The sequence below is a fragment of the Prenolepis imparis genome, unplaced genomic scaffold, assembly GCF_030444845.1.
Source record: "Prenolepis imparis isolate NDT839.2.m4 unplaced genomic scaffold, iyPreImpa1.0 SCAF_8, whole genome shotgun sequence".
In the NCBI taxonomy this organism is placed as follows: Eukaryota; Metazoa; Arthropoda; class Insecta; order Hymenoptera; family Formicidae; genus Prenolepis; species Prenolepis imparis.
The window spans coordinates 18,603,450-18,629,034 of NW_028141166.1; the positions used below are offsets into that span (position 1 = coordinate 18,603,450).

Genomic DNA, 25,585 nt, shown 5'->3' on the forward strand with positions numbered 1-25,585 from the left:
AGAGATGAAATATAACGCGCAATTAAATGGATCTCATATTAATATTTTTTTTTCTCCTCCTTAATCTCGCATTCGGACGACTTCTACTTTCGCGGTTGTAATACTGTTTCGAATCTAGATCTATGACAAATCTTTTCTAAATTATGCTCTATCGGCAATTATTTCACTTATTGTTAGATCGCAAATAGAGACTTTTAAATATTTTGAGAAAATAAGAGAGGTGCCCCTCTTTCTCCGACACGTTGCAACGATCACATTCGAAGAACTTGATTGTAACAATAAATCGCATTTCGCGAATCAGTGCATGAATAATGAATAATATTAATAGCGTTGAACAATAGAGATAGATAAAAAACGGTATTTTTGAATTGCAAAGAAGTAAAGTTAATTACACGTTAAAAAAAACATTTTATTTAAGCACCAAGATATGTTGTCTATTATTTATTGCCAAATTACACACCGATAACTGCATGTCGCTACATTATCCAAGTACTTCGAACATGATTCTGATCGACGAAATTCTATTGCATCAGAGATTAAACATGATTAAACATTTAATTATATGGACAGAATTTAAAAATTTCAAACCCACACATCCTCACCCATTTATACCCAATGTTGCGAAATTTTATACCGTTCGTACAATTAATTTTGCGGATAATCTGCATATTGAAAGAAATCGTTTTAATTTTTTCTTTATTTATGGAGGATTAAAGTTTCGATATATCAACGAGATAGTAGGAATAGCGGTACGTTAATATTCGTGAAGGTGTGTTGAAGTGTCCACAAAGGATTCTCCGGGTATATACAGATTAAGGATATTTTCAGTTTCGCGTTGCGAAACTTGTCAAAGCGCCAACATCTCCGAATAACGTTTATAATATATTCAACGTAGGCATATAAAATTTGAAATATTAATAACATAATGTTTCCCTCTTGAAACGTAGTTATACACAGATAAACGATTCTCTTTTTTTTTTCTCTCTCTCTCTCTTTCTCTCTCTCTCTCGCGTGCGAATCGCCATCGCGAGAGACGCCTTAGAAAACTACTTTGGCACTAGAATCCACGTAATCGTTAAGTTTTAAGCGTCGACTCGACATCCTTTGAAACGCCTATAAAGCTAATAATAAAAAATGCTTAATATTGTGCGCGCGCGTATACGTGTCTATATATATGTACGACGTGCTTTATATTACCTGTGAATTTTCCTATATAATATGTATATACATTTGACGCATGTATATGTATACTGACTTGTCTACTACGTATATGACTGTTTAGAAATGTCTTACATTCTAAGGAATTTGCTACCTATTATATGAAGGTGATACTCGAGTGATTAATCTTGGATCAAGGATGTTAAACTCGTAGCAACTACGAAAAAAAAAAATTTTAAGAAAATTTCAGCACGAATTTTATCTGGAAAAAGTATTTAATTTAATTTATCATCTTTTTTTATGACACATTTTTAAATTAGATAAATGCGCTAAGAGAAAAAAACCTTGTCTCTGTTCAAAAATTATTTTCTGTTAAGATCGTAAGTAACTTTAACTATTCCTTCGTGAAAAATAATTTAAAAGAGATAGATTTATATAATTATATATCACATATATTTTAGCACCGAATTTTATTTCAAAGATTAAGAGTTGTCAACATATTTTCGCGAAAAAAGAAAGATACGAAAATACGATTACGTATCTTGAGTGAAAATAAGAAATTAGAGAAGAGGTTACATGAGCGTACGTATGTACCTATATCTTCTAATATCATTAATGTTGATCTCGTGAAATATATGACTACTACGTCACTATCACTAGTCGAGCGATATTCTGTACTACTGCCTACGTGAAATTGATGAAAAGAGGATTCTCTTATTCGTAATATTTTTTTGATTACGCTCGTGATCGGCGTGTACTTTACTTACTGCCCACGTGTTAACGTTGCTCATTAGCACTTGTTTGTTTCGGTCACGAGAAGTTTTCCATCGGTGCAGACTAAATAGCACGATCCATATAAAAAGAGTGTCATATCTTAAATTGTCGTCATCTTAAACGAAAGAAGCGAATTTTTTTCTCAATTATAATGAAAGAATCCATCGCGTGTGTCTGTCTCTATATGTTACACCTTCCGTTATGTTCACAAAAAGAGAAATGAGTCATTATATAATTGATCGCGCGGATCTTTGAAAACTACTGAATAGAGAGAATGCTATATATAGAGGCAGAGAGCATTTATAGAGCGTCTTTTCTTCCTCGGTTACATGTTAATAAACGCTAATCTTTCTTTCTCTCATTAAATCTTCCTGGTCGCACGGGATTTACGTAGCTAGGTACTCATATTTAGTCGATTTAGATTCGCGAGATCATTATGATCTCTATGCGCGATATCTCCGTGATATCTCGGTCATCACGGTACGGGTTTCCTTTACATATAAATTCGCTATACCAAGTCATATAATTCCTACAAGTGCACCATTAACCGCGTATTTTCGCTGCATTTTTCTTCAATATAATCCCTGACTAATATCTTTCGTTGCAATTTACCCCGAGGGCGAAGTTACATTCCGACGATCGAGTTGAAAAACAACAACGTACCCTCCCTTTCACCCCTTCCCCCTTTCTTCGTGCGCCCATTAACTCTCCTTTTCCTCGATCGGGCTCACCTCGTTCTGCAGCAGCTCGAACTTGGGCGAACTCAAGCTCGGTAGCATGCTTCTGGTGCTCGTTTTGATTTGGCTGTACTTGTTGTAGATGTCGAGCGACTTCTTGCGATCCATCTCGAGCGTCTCCTCGATCAATCGCGGCGGGATGCTGCCCGCCCGCTTGTGACTCGGCACAAAGACGCTACCTTCCGGTTTCCGATCCGTCGTCGTCCTGTTGTCCCCCTTGTGCTCGGGCGTCAGCGTGCCGTTACCCAGTTTACGTTGCTGCTCCTGGAACGCGTCCTCCTGAACGTCGTCCTTGAGCAGCGCGCCGGTTATCACGGGCTTGTTGCCCTCCGTCTTGCCGGAGAAATCGTTGCTCAGAGCCTTCTGCTCCATAATCTCCAGCTTGTTGGGCGTCGTGCCGTTCACCTGAAGATTCGGATTCGATCGCACGGCGTCTGGCAAACTGTTGATCTCCAGCGTGCCCTCGCGTATCGCTGCGCTCACGACGTCTTGCAGAGAGGACATGTTTTTTGATTTTCCAAAGAACTGCGGCTGCAAGCGGACGCACACAATTTTCGTCTTTCGACAATCTTTCGCGATTGATACATGCATAAACACACACATATATATGTACATATATTATATATTATTATATTAATATAATTAATTATATATATATATATATATATATATATATGTATAATTAACATATACATACACAATATATTATAAAATTTATTTATGTCACTAAAACATTTCAAAAAACCTGATTTAAAAAGAATATACATATGCGGATCTCTTTATTTCGCGTACTTTCAATTTGATATAAAAATTGATAAAATGTAACAATACGAAAAAACGTCTCAAAGAATCGACCAAATACTCTCTCCATCTACTTACACTCTTTTCTTCATCTTCCTCGCTGGTCAAATTTCTGGAGTCGTCCAACAGTATCTTCTCTATGTCCGGCGATTTGTCGAATTCCACCCATTTGGATCGTCCCTCCAGCTTTCTCGATAGTATATCGTAATTCTCAGACTCGTAACTACCGCCGTACATAGGATAACCGAGATTGCCCGAGTCGTATTCGACCTGATTGCCGTAGCGGTAACTCGGATTGGCCGAGCCTTGACTGGATATCGACAGATCTGATTGCGACAGACCGGTATTAGTGCTACCGAACAATCGCGTATTTTCGAAACCTGCGAAACGACGAGATAAAAGGACGTTAGCAGGCGAGGTATCGCGCATGCATCGCAAGAACAATTACCTGAAGATCTGTCGTCTGGTATCTCCTCTCTGTGTACCAGAGCTTGTTGATCGGTAATTCCGGCCGTCATGTCGTCGGAAGATCCTTTGGTACCTTCCGTCTCTTCTCTATCATAATCAGGCTGTACCTCTACGACAAATGAGCAAACGCTGTCCTTGTATCCTTTCGATGTGGGTTTATTATCTTCCATTGTTATCTGAAAGCGAATATCGTCATAATGCGAATTATAAAATGTAGCGATTTTTCTCTAATATTATCTCTGTTGAAGAATAATATTCCACATAATTCACTTTTTTCTAACTTATTAAGAATAAGATATTTATAGTCAAAAATAGCATACAAAATAAAAATTATTTAAAATATAAAATATTTAATATATTAAATAAAAATTATTAAATAAAAAATACAATATTTAATTTATTAAATAAATTATAAAAATAAATTAATACAAAATTGTTAGTAGTTGGATAAAATTAAAATAAAATAGAGAGTAGTATATAACAGAAATAAAATATAATACGAATTATGTTAAAACTAAATCCGGAACTCTGTTATTAAATTCGAAGCTTATCACTCTAGTCAAACGTTTCAAATTCTCCCACGGAAACTCGTATGATGTATCTAACCGTTTCGTTTTTTTTTTTTTTTAGCGTGGGCTCTCAAATTACGGACACGAGTCGACTCCACGCCTCTTCCTTGTTCAAAAGTTGGAGCGCTGTGTACAGGTACGTACGTGCGCGAAAAGAATGAATTGAATGAGAGCGCGAGTAGAGTGATTGGAAAATAAAAAAGTATGTGAAACTGATGGAAAGAGAAAGAGTAAAGAGAAGGAATGTGCACTAAGCATCGAGAGAAAGAGAAAATTAGGTGTAGACGAAAACGCGAGCGATTTCAGAGAGAGATTTCAAGGATCCTCGACGAGAACGAGCCTTCGTGAACAAGACGAGGCTTTAAGTAGGACGATAGGTGGGGGCAAAATTGCCCGGTAACCTCCGACCTTACAGGGTCGGCCAAGTTCGATAATTACGAATCCACTCCCTATCCCAAAACGAGTCAAGTCCCCGACCCGGTTTATGCGAGCTTCAACGGAGTTTCGCGCTCTATGACGCTTTTTACGATATATCTCGCTATTTAGAATAAAATTTAGAATAAAAAAAAGAATCTATAGGACCTATATTATATTCGGTTAATAACACGTGTCGGATATTTTTTTGCGAAAACATTACGTACCGCACGTTCCTCCGTTTCTACGATAAGATGATTATTCTTGAGCGTAAGAGTGATGATATTTCCGTTTGCATTTTTGCCAGTTTGGTTACCAGAAGTAGTATACTCCATCATCGCCGCTGCCGGGGCGACATTTACGTCTTCCATCACCTCCGTTTCGCATATGTATCGGGGCGCATCTAAGCTATCCACCAACTGAAACGTATAAAAGTATACGATCGTATGTTAAAACACGTGGAAAAGATGTGTGATAATAAAAAGTACAATAGTATATATAATATTATACATAATTATATTATCGAAGATTTCTGCATACATTTTGCAAATTAATGATCGATATAGAGCAAATATTTTTTGCTCTTATTTATGCATACTTTATATATATAAATTTTGATAAATATCATATATTTTTAAAATAATTTTCTTAATTCGTAAATAAAAAAAAAACATTTGAGGAAAATTGAATTTTCGACCGCATAACTATTTAAATAAAACGACATTCTGCGTTTCGGATAGTTTTCTTTTTTTATGGAAAAGTCCTTATTTTATTTTTAACATAAAATAGTCGGAACAGAGCAGAGTCGTAAATCTGGAAAAGCTGTTTTGCGACGAGAGCGAGGCGAACTTTTCGGTGATACCCTCCGAGAGATACGGTAGGATTTAGTGCGGCTAAGCTATATCCTAATTTAACGAAACGAGGAGAGGAAGAGAAGAACGCCTCGTTCAGTTTTTTATCTATCCCGCGTCACTACTCGCGAAAAGCCATCTCGCAGCTCGCAGCAACGCGCGCGCAAGTAGACGTAGCTGATGGCGTGTATATACGCGCGTTCACCAATACGCGCACAGATGCACGCCGGTTACGTCGTTCTCCGAGCTGCCTTGTGCCAAAGGGTACTGAACCTGACCCAAGGGGCATTGCTCTTGCGCTGCGTTTCTCCGTTCCTTTTCTGTTAGATCGCTACACACACCGGTCGTCACGTTAGCCAAAGCGAGCAGGTATCATTGCTCGAGACTCGGCTCGGTACTTGGCGGATGGCAGCCGAAAACACGAAACGCGACTTGTAATACGCGACATATGTGAGCTCGCGCGTATCTTAGATCAGAACTGAATGAAACCAATCGTATGTTTCCGTACATTTTCAAATTATAAGATTTCATTCATTAGATTAAATCGGTCGTCCATATAAGTTGCGCGCAAAATTATATTCAATGCGCATAGATGTGTGAAAAAGATTTGACGATATAAAGCTTATTTAAAGCGATTTTTATCGCTTTTATTTTTATTTTATTTATGAAACCTATTGGACATTTCGTCAGTAGATGTACGCAATCTAAGAGAGCGTCGTGAGTTTTGATCGCCTTCTATTTCATACATACATTCGAGCCTTTCACCTTTCGCGAATCGACAAATAAGCTGAATATTACATACCAGATTTCTTTGAAAATCGTGTAGACACACATGAAATTTATTTTGTTCAAATTTTCAGAGAAAAAGATTTAATCACAATTCGATTAGCATAATACCGCGAATTAATGTAGAAAAGAAATCTGTATTTTATAAAAGCGTAAGTGTAACGCAATCTTGTATAATGGAAATGTAATATTTAATATAAGACTCGAAAGATGAAAAACAGAGAGATAGATAAGCACTTACAATGTTACAAATAATTCGTATTAAATATTATTTAGCGGATATAATCAATGCTAATTTATTAAATAAATGTAAAATTAATTTAGCTTTCGATTTGCGTCGCCGCCCGTGGGTGCTGCTAAGTAGTAGAAACTATGTTATAGAAACTATGCTATGTAATAATTTCCAAATATAAAGTCTATGAAAGTGTTACGCGAAATTGTGATGTCGATCATACTACATACATCGCTATGGATACAGATCTCTCTCTTTCGTTCTCTCTTTTTCTCGAGCATTTGTGTGTTAGGCTGTTACACTATTGCACGAGCAGTCGTATAGTCGCTTCTAGCAGTACGCACTAAGCACACTCAAGGACATTCGTCGCTTTGTGTCTGGCTTTTTTGCTAACACCGTTAGAGGTTGCAGACGGTCACGACGAATGACGGATATTTATACGCGAACGTTCTAGTAACGATTATGACATTCTGATAGATTGTGTCGTCGATAGATGAGCAAGATTCTCTCCTTTTTACAGCGAATGTCACACTTGTTTAATTATCGAATGAATATATCGATGAATAATCGTAGAGAAACATGATGGATATACATCATCATCCTCATATATTATACTTAAAAGTTCAAAGGTTAAACGATTATCATACATTAATTTCGACAATGTCAAGCTCGAATTGTTAGTTTTTAACAGCTGAATCTCTGCAGACTTAAAACAATTGGCGCACTAGATCTGCAAAATATCGAATCGTATAGAATTAATGTGTTGCGATATACTTTATGAGAGATAAGAGTTCTTATCATAAATACACGTATCGTTCGAACGTATATCAAGTATAGAACACATTGTAAGGAAAGATAGACAAATAATATAAGATTTAACGCCTGTTTTTTTCAATCGTGATCATTTATTTTTAGACTCTTTCCTGTTTCATTTATATTTGATGGGAAAAAATGTTGAAGAGAGAGGTAGATTGAGCGGAATGTAGCGACGGATAGATCGCGCATTAGTTGAGATGCCAAAAGTAGCGTGGTTATTCGATTCGTGACGCATCTCTCTTTTAACGATACCGTTAGAGGTCCCAGACGGTCAAAATGTGGTTCTAGTCCTTCTATGCCATAACAGAAACCACGGTCATACAAATAGAAAGTCACGAGTATCGAGATAGACGCGGTCTTGAACGTTATTTCATCATCTGTAAGAGTAGTCTAGACTCTAATTACATCACAGTGTGTCTGCGAGCTGATTAAACAAATCGACATCAACTAATCGTCAAAGAAAAAAAGATATACGATATGTTTATCGAAAAAAAAAATATTACAAAAATAATCAATGCAAAATTAAACTCAATTAAACAAATAGCATGTAATGGCACCGCGAAATATATCACATAATTTTATAATGTTTTTAAATCCAATTTATTATTTTTTTTTTTTATTCAGAGATAATTATTTGTCATATCACGCTGCTTAATTGTTGACATTTTATTTGATATTATATTACCAGACTTTTTCTTTCTCTCTCTCTCTCTCTTTTAGAATTAAATTCTCTAAAAACGTTATTTTAATTTCGTAATATTATATACTTGTGCCTTTGCGATTAGTAGAAGCCGAAAAACTAACCAACGAAAATATTTCATCGTCGAGGTCAGGCTCTAATACGTCATTCGCAATTGATTATGAATGTTTGATGCACCAAGGAGAGAGGAATGACGGCCTCGTCTTTCGAGGATTCAAGATTCCCCGATGTGATTTGCACTTATATTGAATTATTTCCGTGTGTTTTGCTTACATAATATCATTATACATATATTACATATCACAATAAACGTTAATCTATAAGAAATAAATTGGTTTGGCTTAGAAATATAAATTACTAATAATTTAAGCTACTTTTAATTTAAAAAAATTAATGATATATGATAGTTTATCTCTTTTAAAATTCCAGATTTGACTTAAGGAAGATCGTAAATGTCATATTATTAAAATTATTTTTATAATTTTTATAAATATAAAATACTTTAATATTGAAAGTGCTCTGTGTGACATAAGACTTATGATGTAAGATTATTTATGACATGCAAAACTAATGTGGAAAGAAAGAGAGAGAAAGAGAAACAGAGAAAAAACATTTCTCTTCCTTACTTCTTTAAAATAGATAAATATTATTTTAAATAATTCCTGTTTTGCAATTTTAACTGTTGATATTTTATCTTTTTTATGTCGTGTCATTTATTAAAAAAAAAAAAATATTGTAAAAAGAAGAAAGGAACAAAACAACCATATCGACTTCACTGTTGTCGTAATATAATGTTTCTTTCATTTAATTTTGTTATATCCTATGTGATAATTATTATAATAATAATTATTGGTTAAATAATTATTATTAGCTATTATGTTTATTATTATTTAACCAATAATTAATATTAACTATTATGTTTTATTATAATAAAGTTAATAACATGCATGGTTTGTTACATTATGAAACGAACTTATCTTTTTCCTTCGTATAACGCTTACATATTAATGTCAGTCGCTTTGGGCGCTCATGCAACATTTATGGCCGACGGCAGTTTCAGAAAAGACAGCCACGGCAGATATGAATTGGCTACTCGAATTTGTTTGACCTTTATGATAAAAACTGTGCCGGATAAAAAGTAATGGCAATTTTGGCGAACGGTACATACAACGGCTTTGAGACTCATCTTTCTATTTTCACACAAGCGACTCGAGATTCTTAGGCGAAACGCTTCGTATATCGAAGTAAAATCTAATCCCGTCTGGCCGCGAGAAGTAAAGCTGCACACGTCTGGTTCGAAAATTTCTGTATGTTAAAAAAAGATTCTACCGCGAAAATAAAATCACAAAATAATTAATTTGTTAGTTAAAAGTTAAAACTCGCACAGTATATAATAATGGCTTTAATAATCTTTTTTTTTATGCAAAGAAATCATCAAAGTTTAAATATTATATTATTTTTTAAAGCTAGTTAGAAAGCGGCAATGTCATTTTTTTCCACAGAATTGCTCGTAATTTTTCTTCCTTTCAATTCTGATCTCTAGAGAACCTTCTTAGAATGCAGTTGTGATTTTTGCGATACGCGAGAGAACTGTGAATAAAGCTGCAGTTTCGGAACCGCATGACGGCGGTCAACGAAATAATATTGACATAGTGCTGGCAAATGAACAGAGACCTCCTTATGGTTCGTAGTCGAGAGATAAGCTAATCTCTATCATAGTCTGGTACGCCTCGCGAACATATAGCAAACAACGGGCCTTATCACTTTATAACGACTACGTCATTCGATAACTGCGCTTCGTTGTTCCGTGCTAAAAACCTAAATTTGCGACTATGCCGTAGTGTAACGTTTCGCGATTGTCTTGAATATAATTAACTGAGGAAAAAACTGTTTGTTTTAACCATAATATTGCGAATATAGAATTTGCTCTGCTGAATATTTATATTTTTTATCATGCTTTTTATACTATAGTTTTATTACGGGATATCTTATCAGAATCTTATCAGAAAATATCGCGCAGTATCTTAACTCTGTAAAATTGAATAGAAAAACCATATGAGAATAATTTCAATATAAAACAGAAATAATTTTTTTTTAATATTAAACTATTATATCTTTCTAATTAAGTTTAATTTTTTCAACTTTTCTCTACTCTGTTATTTATGTCATCAAAGTTTTTATTTATTTTTTAATATCGTCTAATAAGAGATTGTTAGAAAATGCGATACTACAGTAAAATATAAAAACATAGCATTTAGTTAGACGAACTTCAACTATTAATAACATGTTAGAAGATCTTCGATAATATCTTCTAGCATCATCATAGAAAATTGAGCTCCATTTCAAAGAATGGAGTTGATTTGCTCGTGATGAAGAGATTCTGTAATCAGAGAAAAGAAAAGGGGAAGAAGAGAAGGAGAAAGAGTGTAAAGGGGTAAAGAAAAAGAGATTAAGTGGAAGAGAGAGAGAGAGGGAAATAAGGAGCAGCACGGATTGGAAAAAAACAAATGAGAAATGGTAAAGGAAATAAATAGAAGGGAAGAGGGGAAGAAATAGCAAATACATTTTTTACTAATCATACACCTAATCTTATACGTTTCTTATATTCTTATTAATAACAAACTTCTTGATATTATTAAGTCCATCACGAGAAAAATAATTTAGAAGTAAATATTTCTTTGTAATTTTTGACTAATCTCATGGTTGGTTAACATTTATCTATATATCGTTCGAAAGAATTAACTGTAGTCGAAGATAAAGGAGAAAGAAAAGGGGAAGGGGAAAAGAGAGAGAGAAAGAAAGAGAAAGAATAGAGAGAACCAGAGAAGAGATGGATAGCAAGAGAAGAGAAGAGTGGAGAGGTGAAGAAGGAGAGGGGGGAGGGCGATTGCTGCGAAATAATCGACTATCCGAAAGGGTCGGTGGCAAATAACTATAATTTCTTTTGGTCCCGGCTACAGTCGAGGTTTGAGCGGAATGGACAATACGTAGGATAAGAGTAGAGAACCGCACAGAGTGGAGAAATGAAAGAAAGAGAATAATAATAATAAAAAAAAGAAAAAAATCAGGACGAAGAAGGAGAAGAAAGAGAGAGAGAGAGAAAGAGAAAGGAGAGAACAGCTTATATCGTATCCGCGATGCGTGGAAGCGAGATGCGAGAGGAGGATAGGTTCGCCAGTGCGCGCGAGGCTGACCAGAAGAAGAGAAGCATAGAGAGAAAGAGAAAGACGTGGTGGGGTGAAAGCGGACCCAGGCGCACGAGTGCAACGACCCCTTCTGTTAGGTCAGCCACCCCACGGACACGATACGGCCGCGAACGAGCGGGTCCAGTCGTTCGGACGGACCCGCGCCTATGGTCAGAGAGAGAAGGAGAGAGACGAGTATGTGGATGTACAGCCGAATAAACGGGTGGTTAAGCGAAATGCACCCATCTGCACGAATGTACATGGCCGAATAATAAGCAATCGCGTGCGTGGATAGACCCGCGAGGAATTGCGCGAAGCATAAAGAATCTGCGTTACGTCCTGTATCATGATCCCGAGTTGGTCAACGAGACGACGATGAAAGATTCACGTCTGAATTTCGATGTACAATCGATGATTCTAGTTTAATATCTAACACGAGGTTATTATTAAAATTACTTCTATGGATAATTTATATTCATAATATAATTCTATTTATAATAAAAGGCATATTTAAAAAATCGGAATATACATAATATATGAAATAATAAATAGAATTATAAATTCTGTCGCGGATTAAAGACTGTTTTTCTTAAAATGTAGACTTTAAAGAATGTTAATAAATTAATTTAAAAAATGGGTAAATAGACACATGTGTGTTGATGAAAAAAATTGTCCATCGTTGAGCATTGCGTTAAATAAATGTAAGTGTGGAAGAAATTTGACGCCACTTTTAAGAAAATCACTTGCTATTATAGTGATCGGAGATTTAGTTCAAACCTGACACGTGTACGTTGGATGCGTTGAAATAACTCGCTATCAATAAACATATCGGAATAAATGGATACGACTTCTCTATTGAGAAAATGATACACGATATGCGGCAATATCGAGGAATCCTCGATGCAACATGATCTAGAAATCGATTGAATTCCGCATAATGCTCGGATAATACGAAACGTCATCGACGATAAACGAACGATAAATAATGCTTTTGATACTTCATATTTCAGAATTATCTCATATGTTATGTTACTGTAGTTTAATTGATCCTTCCGTGTCTTCTTTCAATTTCATAGAAATTTGCACTTTCTCGATTTCACACAACACATTTTAAATGAGCAATCGAAAAAAATATTTTGAAAAGAACGAAATATTGGGGGGAGGAGGAGGAGACATTACATTTGCTACTTATGTCTGAATTAAAAATTGCCATTTTTTTCTTATATTATTATTTTGTCGAAGAATAGACACATCGATAGTATAAAAATTTTCTTTTACATTTGTCTCGCGTCTAATATTGCAAGCTCTGAAACTCTCGGGAAAAGTATATTTCTTGTAACGAGAAAATGCATGTCGCGATTCATTTTCAAGCTTAAAAATTTGAGACTTATATAATCCATTTATCACGAATGAGTTTTCTGATTCGATATACTTTTTCCGACTTTTGTTGCTTGGTCATAATTAGATGCAAACTAATTCATTGTTTTCGACAACTAAGTTTCTTCCTTCTTTCTATTTCGTTCTCTTTTCATTGTTTCTTTTTTTCGGAGAGAGGGCAATTTAATTCTCATATATTATATTTCCATCTCGTTCCTCCCGGCTTATGTGTACAATAACGTCACAAAGAAATCGCAGCAAAGAGAAAAGAAAGAGATTTTCTCGTTTATAAATAAATAGAAGAATAAATAGAGCAGAGCATCGCTAGAGCAGAAAGAGAGAGAGAGAGCCTCGATCCCGCTAGAAGGTCACTCTCGAACAAGAAGATGAATTTCTTAGAAATCGCTTATGTTCTTTAATCGCGTCGAGCTTTTAAACATCCCTAAAATAGCCGATAGCTAACACGGTTCATTCTATTTTTTGCGGGGAGTGATGCGTGCCGTATATCGGCCAGACTCCGACTCCAGTCGAGTCTCTCTCTCTCTCTTTCTTCCTCTCCCTATACGCGAAGCGGCAAACGATGTCTAGCGGCGTCGAGCGCCGGTCGCAGAAGAGCAAGGGGAAGATCGACCAACGCAACGGCATAGGGGCAATCGAGGGCAACGCACCCAGTCAGCCTTGGCATGAATTGAATCTAGCAATGCGAAAGTAAGGTTATAGCCGGCGCATTATAACGCCCGGTGACCTAAACTTGCCTCCTCTCCTCGAGAGATCGGCTGCGCGCATTCGCTTTCTCGCCCTCGCCGATTTTATTTTAGCGTCGCGCGTGATTTTCCTCGCCGGAATGGAAGGAGGGAGGGGGATGATCGCGGGACTAGTTTTTCGCGGATATATCGGGCTACATCGATTCCTCGGATTCGGCGGTTTAAAGCACAGATCGCTTTCTCTCACGCGTATATATGTATATGTGTGTGTTCGACAAAAACGACACGTTTAATATGCATATAGCCCGCGCTTGGAACGGAGTTTCGTCTTCGCGATTGCAAGAGGCGATTGGTTCGTTCGAACCAGTATGAATAAATAGTATGACTCACGGTGAAAGTATGTGGCGCATACATTACTTTTCTTCTCTTTTTCAAAAGTCGTCCGGCTTATCGCAATGCAAGCTAATACAATATTGCAATTAATTGCGAGAGAGAGCGTTTTTTTCAATGTGTTCGCTCATGTTAGAATAGAGATAAACAGCCGTCTACGACTTGACGTGCCGATTGTTTGATCCTTTCGTGTATTTCGACACTGCATTCCAAATTATTCTCGAATGATTACTCAAATATAAAAAATTCTAAATAAAAAATTCTTGCTCGCTCTAATTTAATTTAAAAAAAAATATAATAACGTTGATACAATGCAAAAAATATTACAGAGACATCAAACTTTTGCACCCAGTTTGCATATATTAGCGCAAAGATGTAAAAAAGACTGCGTTCTTTCTATTATTAAACGCGTGTTCTGCGAAGAGTGATCAATAGCCAATTATACTTGTATAAGAAGCATTTCTCGATGAAAATAAAAAACTTGGCGACGAGAGCGCGACACTTTGTGAATTTATATATCTCGCGAGAGATAATTTAGTGATACATATATAGGAAAAAAAAAAAATAAATAAAATATCCGCGACTATATATGTTCAGTCGGAGAATGAATCATTTCTTACAGTATCTAGCGCTCTCTTTATCGTCTCTTTAACGCGTATCTGAAAATATCGCGAGAGACAGTACTAAACCAACCGACGAGTTGAAGCTAAAAAAAGTATCGACACGAGTCGCAGAGCAAACCGACTATGCGTAAACAATGACACACTTTCTCGGCGCTCTGTCGCTATCGCTGTATGCAAGTCATTCGCGTTGCACATGTAAAAGTGCACAGCGATCATTCCGACGATTATTGAAATCCAAAGCCCGTATTCGGAAAGCACTTATGAAAGGTTTCTCTTTGTTTTAGCCATTTCCTTTTTCGCTCGCGCGTCAAATGAAACGAACACAGATGCAAACAATTGCATCTCGGAGAGCGAGCAAAAAATAACTGCACTAATCAAAAGTTATATTTCAGCGTGATTGGACTTGATCGCGCTTTTATACCGATTTTCTATTCAATAAAGAGTTTCTAAAAAAAAAAGGAAAGAGAAAATTGCTCCGAATTTTTCCAAACTATTTCTAGTCAAGGGGAGGCGAAAAAAAGAGCTTCGTTGTAAAAAGTTTCTGTGACGATCGAGGAAAGCGAGAAGATGCAGGAAGGAGATGCCTGTGTATGTAGTATGTGCGTGTGTGACGCAGAATGTAGACGCATAGACAAGAAGCGGCGAGAGACGCGCGAAAGCGAGTGCAGCGAGTGTAAGTGTATGTGCATATATGTGTACATGTGTTTGAAGAGAGAGAAGATTGCACGGAGGTGCAACGATGAGAGCAGGCTGTAGAGAGATAGAGAGGGAGAGAAAGAGAGAGAGTGAGTGAGCGGGATGAAGCGGTATGCAGGGGAAAGCGCGATTTATAGGTGGTGCGAGGACATGACACACACACAAACACACATACAAACACACGCATATAGAGGTTCTCGCGGATATGCAATAAGCGTTAGAGAGAACTGGGGTGGGGGCTAGAATGTCTAGTAGTGGGGGTAGCGCGGTGCTTTTGAAAAAAGCGCAAGGCTTTAAGAAGGCGCGCGGTGCCCCCCACTATCGAGTACTACGCGGGCAACTAGCGACTGGCATAGACAAGGGAGTGAGCCCGCTGGCGGCTCTACTATTATCGGAAAATGTAGTGCGAGTTGCGAGAAAATAGGGAACGCGAAATCTTCCGAGAGTTCTCTCGCGGATAAGTGAGAAGTGCACTCTATGCTTCGGAGTTCTCGCTGAGAACGTATTATATACGGGCTGAAATTTGATATTTTAGAATGTAATTTAAATTTTTTTTCTTTTTCGTTTTTAAGAACACCTCTGCTTTCTTCGACTTCGAGACACGAGGCTACGAAAGTATACGAAAAGTCCTTCCCTTCGGTGTACTTTCGTTGCTTTTGGCTGTAGAAATTCGTTTCATAGAAAACTCCTCTCGCGATACAACTCGTGTATATATTTCACAGTAAATTGAGTTTCTTTTGTGTATCGAAATGGAAAAACGTATGATTTTTTCTATTTTATATCTGAAAAACATTTTTTCCATTTTATATCTGAAAAATACTTTTTTAACAATTTTATTAAAATTGCATTTTTCCATTACACATACGTAAGTTAGTAGAAACCTAAATGATACTATAAAATTTTGTGATAACGTGCCCATAATGGAATAAGTGAGCTTTAGTGTTGCTGAAAACAAAATAGGAAAACTACAGTGATATGTTGTACGTGAAACACATCAAAATGAAAATACCGTCAATCAGTGACAATATATGTAACTAAACATAAATAAATGCTCCGTGTTTGTGCATTTGTTCACTAAGTTTACGATTAATTTTGGTTCGTCGGTAAAATTGCAGCATCTGAGAAGCTTCGAGCAATCGAGATATTTGTATGTGAATATAAACTTGCTTCTAAAATTGCGAAACATGTTCTCTTTACCTCCCTCATTTTAATAAAAAAATATAAAAAAATAAAAAATAACTGGGAATAACGTGTAGAATTTAAATAACGATGAATAATTGGAGGAATGCATTGCTATGTCGCGTATAATCTTTTAAAAACATCGACTCGAATCTACTCTCCTGCTTTCGTTGTGAAGAACTGTTCGCTCTGAATTAATTTAAATCGTTCATTCGCTGCGCAGCTTTGCTTCTGGTCGTTCTCGAGTGCATTTAATTCCGTAGGGACACGTGTGATCAATGAAAGTTCCGCTGGTCTGTTTTACTCGGTTCCCCACGTACGTTTCAATCTTGATTCGCGGGATAAATTTTTTACTTGACCATGCAAACTCTACCGGAATATTATTCCGATTCTACATGTATTTCTGTATATTCATTGAAGATCGTTCATTGAAAATAACGTCGTATTTATAGTATATGATTAGTCGCGAATATTTATTTATTTCGCGCGCAATAAGGAGGAAATTTTACATTATAATTTTTTGACGCTTTAATTTCACGAAATAATTCATTAATTTACATTTAATTTGCTCGACTTAATCATAATTTCAAATGCGCATCAATTATATGTATGTTAAGGCTTAATTAATATTGCAATAATTGTGCAATTGTATATAAAAGAGGAATATTGCTAACTATAAAGGTATACTTTACGCATCGCATAAACCGGCACAATCGCGCTCGTTGCTGCATCCGAAAGCTGGAAATGATTGACCGCAATTTTATTAGAAAGTAAGCGAAAGAAGCGACGGGCGAGAGACGAAATTAGAGAGGCGGACAACCTGCGATACTAATGAAACCGTCGCTCTTGGGGGAAAAAAAAAAAAAAAAAAAAACGGATTGCCACGCATGGAAAGCCGGTCCGGTTTAATTGCAAAAGTCAAACACACATCGTATGCAACTTTCACCAACGTCTGCGCTTATGCCCTTTTGCTCCGCAGACTCCGGTTAAGAACGAAAGGAAGGCGCGTATAATATTATTTCATTAGTCGACGAAGCTTTCTTGATCAACTATAACGCAGTGTCAAGCGTGTTAAATTTTTTGTACGCGATGAAAAAATATTTCTCTGCTCAACTTGTGCAATTGAATTTCATTTTTGGAGAAGGTCATCGATTCTACTATTATCTTAAACTTTGTTAGAGAAAAATCATGCTTTTTTCAATTATATTAACTAATGTTTGGCTACATCGTTTATTCAACTTTATATAAAATTTATTATCATTAATAATAATTAATAGAATCATTCTTCTATACGTATAATAAATGAAGAAACTAACACGATTAGAAAAATTTTCTATAAGACTTGGCTATTTAACCGAAAAACGTCAGCCGTTAAATTTTTTAGGGGGGAGAGGAAAATTTTGATATTTAAAAAATTGATGATCAAGGATATGGTACATTTGATATAATAGAATAATAGATTATTTTATACACGATATGTCCGCGCGTCTCTCTCGTTGTAGCTAACAGCGCGCTATAACACATCGGCTATATAATGGAATGCACTCTCCTTTCTTGACCTTAGCGCGCCGACAAATTTGCATTTGCACGCCAAGACAATATTGGAATAGAAAACAATTCGCGATAATTATGCGTCGCGGGACAAATTCGGGCTAAAGCGGCCGTTATCACACGCGTTCGCGTATGCGCAAAATTAAAATCAGGTCAATCCCACCCATCAGTCCTCGCGCCAAGCGAGACGTACGGTATTTTTGGCTGAGTCACATGCGCACATACGTAAATAATAATAATGTGTGCGCGCCTACATATGTAGATATGCAGCGATATAATGCACGCGCGTTGCAACTTGCTTGCGTTCGCCTACACGCGCTGTTTGCTTGCGTGTACATACATATATACATACATACATACATAGATATGTGCAGTTCGAACAATATAATGCACCGCGACCGTCGATCGGTGGGCAAAGTTAATGGATTCTATCTAACCGTAAGCTCGGTAAACGCGAATTTATTGGCCACGTGCACGCTGCGTGAACTCTCGTCGACCCATTGTTGCAATTCCGCCGACGTAAATGCAAAGGTTGCAAATACGACGGAATATATTTGAAGGAATTTATGACGAAATTGGAGAAGTATTTATGTGAAAGAAATATATTTGTCGTCTTTCACTCTCTATCGTTAATCTTTTTTTTCTTCTGGTTTTTTGCTTTCCTGACGTTAATTTAGAGCTCGCGAACGAAATTTCTTCGGCCAAACTTTTTCGAACGCGAGTTAATTATGCGAGAGGTATGAATTTTAAATGAGCTTGCGCGCGCGTTACGGTATTTCAGCCGGAGATCTTATGTTAGCCGGAAGGAGAGTCCACCGGGCGAAAAGGGTTAAGCGAGACGAATGAGCGCGGCCGATGTATCGCTATTAAATGCAAAGCGTTATAACGGTACGTCTGTAGCCATAGATTTCGGCTCCTCGCTTTTGCGCGCGTGGATCCTTCCTTGGGCCGAAGAGCCGTGCATTTTTTTCGGCAAGCGCGCGCGAGACGGTAAAAAAATTCGACGCGAGAAGAAGAGCCACAGGAAGTTGTTCGCGGCCGATAATCTGGGCCGAGTTCCGTAAATGTCCGCCGTGTATCCTATTACGGCACAGCTTCAAGATTTAAACCAAGGCCGATGGTATTTGCGTGGTTACCGTATTATGTAAGCTAATCGAGCATGCATACGAGGATCGAACAAGCCTCGTACATATATATACAATATATATGTATATATGTATATATCGATTGTATTAAAGTTCATAACGCTGGCTCTCGAGCCGGCTCGTAATTTCCTTTTGTGTGAAGCCGAGTTTCGTTATTCGCGCGAGATCTAGATTGTGAAAAAATCTTGTCCGGATCACTAGCCAGGAAACTTTCTTCGAGTGACAGTTTGAAAAGTCGCGATGTAAATCCGCGTAACTCTATATATATATATATACTTTAGAAATTTTTAATACCCTGTTCAAATTATATATAATAATATATAATAATCTATTATTATATATAATTTAATATTTTCTTTTACATTTTTTTATTTGATATATTTAATATTATTATATATTTTAACGCGCGACTTTTACTCGACCTTTCACCCTATCTCTTGCGTAATCTGGATGATTTTTTATTTATATATACACATATATGTATAAGTTCTCTTTCTTGCGGAGAGAGAATTGTCAAAAAGAATCGTTAACTTACGTCCTGCGCGGAGAGAACCCTCGTGGCAGCCTCAACGGGAGCATTCCCGGAATGTGGATGCTGATGCTGGGCCTCGACTGCGCTATCGCGGTTGCACGCGCCCTTGTGCCAAGGTAAACCGTTCCCGCCGTTTCGATACTTTTGCCATACATGCCTGCGAATAACACATGCATGTTAGAAGAAAAAAAAAGAGAAAAGAAAAATCTTGCACACCGCTGACCACGCGCAATTAAAAAGTAACTCGGTCAGTGCTTCGGATCTCTTTCGCAATAAGCAAAGTTAGCATACCTGACGCCAAAGGCAATTCCCAAGGCGATAATCAGCGGTAATAATGTCGATATGCATGCGAGTAAAACGGTCTGCATGTCCGAAAAGTTGGCGAGGATACCTGAAATATATAATGACCATATAAAAATCCTCGAAGCGAAAACACGATAATAACTTGGATTATTTTACTAGCTGTGGTGAAACGTGGCTGCGGCCGTGATGAAATTTTTACGATTGTCACACCGTTGAAGCTTGTATGCATAATATTTGAATGTAGAAACGCGAATATATAAATGCATAAATCTATGACAATAGGAAGCTTACACGCCAACGTTTTGCTCCACCTCCGGTGTATCTCTTTAACGGGATGAGAAATATAATTCTTTCATCCGCGAGAGATATTTTTCACTAACAATAAATTAAATATGTATCCAAACGAAAGGATTAAAAATTAAAAAATTTATAAATCTGAAAAATACGAGATATAAAAGAGAAAGAGAGAGAGATATGTCACATATATTTCTCGAGAGATTAAATACAATCTTTCCTCTCATTGTGTCAAATCATCACGAAAAAAATCGACTAAATTAAATTAATCAATTTTAATTATTATTAAATTCCGGAAATATATATATTTCAGCTTTTCCCCGTAGCTGAATCAACTGCGTTTAAAATGCATAACTAATTAAAATTCCGCGTAAAACCGGCGCTCTTCATCGAGCATTCATACCTTCTTTCATAATAACGCACTACTTACCATGCTCCAACTCATCATGCTCGACCAGGTATTCCGTCACGTTGTGGACGTGATGGTGCGATTTGACGGTGGCGACGGCGTCCGCAGGATCGTTCGTCGCTACCGTGGACGGATTATTGGTACTCGGATGTGACGTCGTCGTCGTCTCGGCGTTAATCGCGGCCGCGACCACGGTGGAAGGAAGGAACGTCATCGACGTGAGATTCAGCTTCCTGGCTGTCCTTTTGGCGTACGTTGTACGATTGTGTGCCATCGTTTCTGCCATTTTACTCGTGCTTGACGATACATCACCGGGATATTTGCCGGCTAAACGAATTCCGTATCGATCAGGAGGATGAGCGAAACTCCAACTCGACCGCTCTACGTTCTGTATTTGGTCTCTCGTTCTACGATCATTATGCTTCCTCTTCCTCTTCCTCTTTTACATCATTATTATCAATTATAATGTCGCCGATTCCGTATCAATTTATCGCGTTTGACTGCACTTCTCTTTCTCTTCCTCGTTTCGGAGATGATAAGAGTGTCGCGAGAGATGGAAATTGCTTGACGATTTTTTAATATGTATTGCAAACATATAAGTTTCGCATTGTTATACATATATGTATATATGTGTATGTATACATACAATTGCTCAGGCACGTCGTTTCATCTCGGTGATAAGCTTTTACGACAGGCTAGCATATCGCTGCATTTTCATTCGTATTTTGCCTCAAGTAGCAACGATATCATCAAATCGCCGTATTATAAGAACATATAAAGAGACGATATAAAATCTCTTAAGTTCAAATCCTTTACATTGTCGAAAATGCCATTCTCTCACGATTTTGTTCCTTTATTTTTCTTTAGCTATCGATATAGTACATTTAAATCGTAAATCACGTTGAAAAAATTTACGCTCGAAATCGTCATCTGTTATTTACTTGGCTCCCTTTTTCTCGTTCGCCTTATCAATATCTGCACGGCCATCGTAAATTTTATTCATGTACGAAAAGTTCATTTTTCTTTTTCCCAGCAGATCTTGACGTGTCACTGCAATAACATTTTATTTTCAGTTAATTAAAATAATTTATATCAAAATCGAGAGAAAGAGAGATAAATTATTTCTTTGAATAACATTATAATTGATGTACAGTAATTTGAAAGAGATGTGTAATATTATATTTCTACAATTTTTTTAAAATTTAAGCGAACAAATTAAATAACCATATTTATGTGAAAAGATATGTAATAAAGATATAGATATTTCTGAGCCAATTTTTTTTTAAATACTGGACAATGAGATGTCTTTATTCTGCCTCTGAGAGATGCGTCCTGTCTGCGAGGTATTACATAATCATCATATAAATTAATTAATTTAAGGGTATAATTAGATCACATGAGATTTTTCGAAAGTTTAAATAACGGAATTTTTCGAGTGATTTTACACCAGCAGATTCTTAACAGAATTTTTCACTCAAATTATAATTTTTTACCGAGCTATCAAACAACAATTGAACAAAGTTTCGATGTATTAGACATTTGTAGGCCTGACAAAGTTGAATAATCTAAAGAAGCCAAATTTTTAGATTAATTTTTTGCGAGAAGTTTTGGGATTCTTTATTTAAGAATTCGGAGTATCTACTGCGTATATGTGCGCTTCGTGCAAGGCTGAGGAGGCATTATGTCAGTCGATGCATCATACACGCCGCAAAATCCCGGGTGACGATATTACGCGTGCAAAGTCGTGGTCGTCCATCGCGATAGCGTATTCAATGTGTACTCGATACGCCGTGTGGCGCGTATAATGTCGTCGTGCATGCGCGATATATATGCATACACGTCGTGGCCTATTTGACGGAGTCGCGTCTCTCGCTGTAAAGTGCATGTATAGCGCATCGCGGCATTCTATGCAACGGGGGCAAGGTATGCATCAGGGATAAAGTTCAATCTAGCGTTAAGCGTGCTTATTCTCCGCACGGCTCGTAACACTTCGGGTGTCATCTCTAATCAGGACTCTGGCGATGACGAGATGAAAAAACGAAATTATCGCTACATGTATCGAGTTCATACATAAAAACATGTGTAAATTATAAGTCTATTATTAAATATCCATACTAATTATAAATTAAGGATTTTTTTATCAAAGCTCTCGATTTTAACATCTCTCGTGTCGACAGACTCGTTGAACGATTTCGCGTCCTGCTTGAAAGTTTGATAACGATGAAGAATAAATCGCGTCCCTGCAATATTCGTATACAGGATGCCGTCGTCCCTCAAGTCGTTACGTAAGTTTCCCAGGGCTGGTCGTATCGCGAGAAAGATTGTGTCCTAGAGATGGGAGAATGGGGCGGTGCAGGCGCGATTCGTCTGGATGGATCGTCATAAGCCGCCTTTCTTCCCGCGAGTGACGACCTCGTCTCTTCTGGCGAAACGGCCGTTTCTCATACGTCTGCATCGGTGCAATGTCCGATGAAAAGGGGAATGAGGGGGGGGGGAGAGGGGAGCAAGGGGGAAGGAGAAGGAGGAGGTTGCAAGGTCCAGGACCGCAGTTTGGGCGAAGTCGTTCAACACGTCATGGCAGCTCTCTTCTAGATTCTCCTGTCTTAACTCTCGAATGATCATGATGCGTCCAGTTAAGCGCGACAAAGAGAGAGGGAGATCACGTTATTAAAATTTTTACCACAATTTTTCAGATATCAATTGCTTTTCCAGTGTTTCGTCTCGATTAATCATCCTGATTAGTTGAAAATTAAACTTACACATCTTTTTCACTTGTTATCTATATATACTATTTTATGGAAGTCGCATATCTTAGATAAGTGACAATTTTTATTTCAAATGACAGGTATGATAATAGAACAATATTATAAAAATATTGAGATTCTCTTTTATTTATTAATCTTTTCTCTGATCCCACCTGTTTTCTTTTTCTCTGTAGGTGTGTGCAAGTATATGTAATATAATTGAAAATGCTGGAAAATTATATTGTTCTATTATTAATTTTCTTGATGCTTTAAAATATTAAATCTCCCATTTTTTGCTATTTCAGGATTTAAAATATTATCTTATATTACTTTCCCGACAATCCTTTTTCAAGTTAAATTATTATTTTGAAAAATCGACATTGCATTTTTGTACTTCTTTGCCTCTCGACTTTTCAAATTGTTCTGATCTTTTAAAAAGTCATTAAATTTAATAATATAAAATAAGACACGAGAATATTAAATCATAAATAGATTAGCAAACAGAGATTGCAGTGTAATACACATAATATGTAATTGTGATACCATTGTACGAGAATTATTATTTTCATATTAATAGTAGCCGAAACGTAGTAGAGGTTTTGAACTGTATATTCACATTAAACTTAATGTGAAATTAAATTTAAAAAAATTGAATTTGAATTTAAATTTCGAATCACAGAATGTCGAATTTGTATTTACAAATTTATCTCCACGCGTTTTGCACATTTCCTTTCGAACATTAAAATATATTAAAACAAAGTAATATATACTAGAATATATTAAAACACAGTTAATGTAAATTTAAATTGACAATGCAACAAAAAATATATTTACATTAATTGACCGCTTTGAACCTTTATTTAGACGAATCCGATTGTCGCTTAACAATAGTTACGTAAGTCAAAAGATTTCCTGTACGAGCATCGTAACCGAAAAAAAAACAACTTTTCAACTCGAACCGTTATATTGTTTCTGACCTTAGAGCCTTTGAACTTTTATCGAACGCACCACAAAGATTCCATCTTTTCGCGTATCCATCCGGTGACCTTTAAGGGCGACGTGCAAACGAGAAACGCATCCGGAGGACAATTAAATCTACATCTAAATCGGATCTAGGCACGTTCGATTTATCGCACAAGGGCCAAGGGATTTGTATCTAATACTGATAAAGATTCGTGATATATATACGTACCGATTACGGTTTCCATTTTCCGAAATGCATCCGAATCGAGCGACGAGCTGACCCGGACGAGGGACGACCGGATCCGAAACCGGGTCCGGGGAGTCTCTGCAATAACGATCGGACGCCCGGACCGTCGAGTACCTCGTCCCGGACAGCCGGGACGACGAAATTACGGGGAAATTACTGACACGCACCTCCGGTTCGTAGTCGTGGTAAACCTGATACGGGTCGCGAAAGGGAGGCTGCGAAACTGCGAGATGAGACCGCGGAGCGCAACCCTCTGCTGCGCGCGCGCAGCATCCCCGGAATCACACGGAAGCGCAGCCTGGCTAGATCAAAGGGGTAACCCTCGGGACCGCTTATACTCGTCGAGTCCATGTCGAGATATTCGCGCGTCGTTTCCGGCTTCTTAATCCTCGTGTGCGTGCACTGGACACCGTCCTGTAAAAGTACACATTGAAATCATTTATTGAACAAAAATTTCTAAAACTTTATTCATATCTCATATATGATAAATAATTTAAATTTAATTCTTTATTTATATATATATTTTTTTACACATGTTCTCGATCTATATATCGTTTTGATCTTTTCTAAAATTATTATCCAGAATAACCTCTCAGTATAATAAAATGTTGCATGGTAAAGTTAATTGTATAAAAAAATATACTTTTCTACATGTATATGATATACATTAATGTATATGTTATATTTACTCCGTGTATATTGTTATATTTACTCCGTGTATATTGTTATATTTACTTTTTAAAGAGAAAGTAATTGAATATGTTGTATAATGTTGAATAATGGTTAACCTCTAATAGACGCACCTCTCTCTCTCTCTCTCTCTCTCTCTCTCTCTCTCTCTCTCTCTCTCTCTCTCTCTCTCTCTCTCTTATTATTGATATTCTCTTTCGTTATCGTATCAATCTTATAATATGTATGTGCGTGTTTTATTATTTAT

At 36.9% G+C, this 25,585-nt stretch overlaps 2 protein-coding genes across 3 annotated transcripts in view; one reads left to right on the top strand and one right to left on the bottom strand.

The window, feature by feature from the left end:
• LOC145940008 (uncharacterized) overlaps positions 1 to 5,152 on the top strand; it is a 127,674-nt gene extending 122,522 nt beyond the window's left edge. For both annotated transcript variants that reach the window (XR_014425934.1, XM_083044758.1), the window contains exon 3: positions 4,569 to 5,152. Coding sequence is in view for 1 of the 2 variants with exons in the window: in XM_083044758.1 (XP_082900884.1) it covers positions 4,569 to 4,705 (137 nt within the window). In the remaining variant the exon portion in view is untranslated. The remainder of the gene's footprint in view (positions 1 to 4,568) is intronic.
• LOC145940003 (uncharacterized) lies at positions 994 to 24,954 on the bottom strand. The gene is made up of 8 exons (XM_083044744.1): positions 24,631 to 24,954; positions 20,716 to 21,744; positions 19,980 to 20,079; positions 19,692 to 19,845; positions 5,149 to 5,340; positions 3,919 to 4,114; positions 3,549 to 3,850; positions 994 to 3,200 (listed from the first exon to the last, which is right to left on the bottom strand). Exons 2-8 carry the CDS (start codon positions 20,978 to 20,980, stop codon positions 2,634 to 2,636), a joined length of 1,776 nt encoding a protein of 591 aa, XP_082900870.1. The 5' UTR covers positions 20,981 to 21,744; positions 24,631 to 24,954; the 3' UTR covers positions 994 to 2,633.
• Between the last annotated feature and the right edge of the window lie 631 nt (positions 24,955 to 25,585).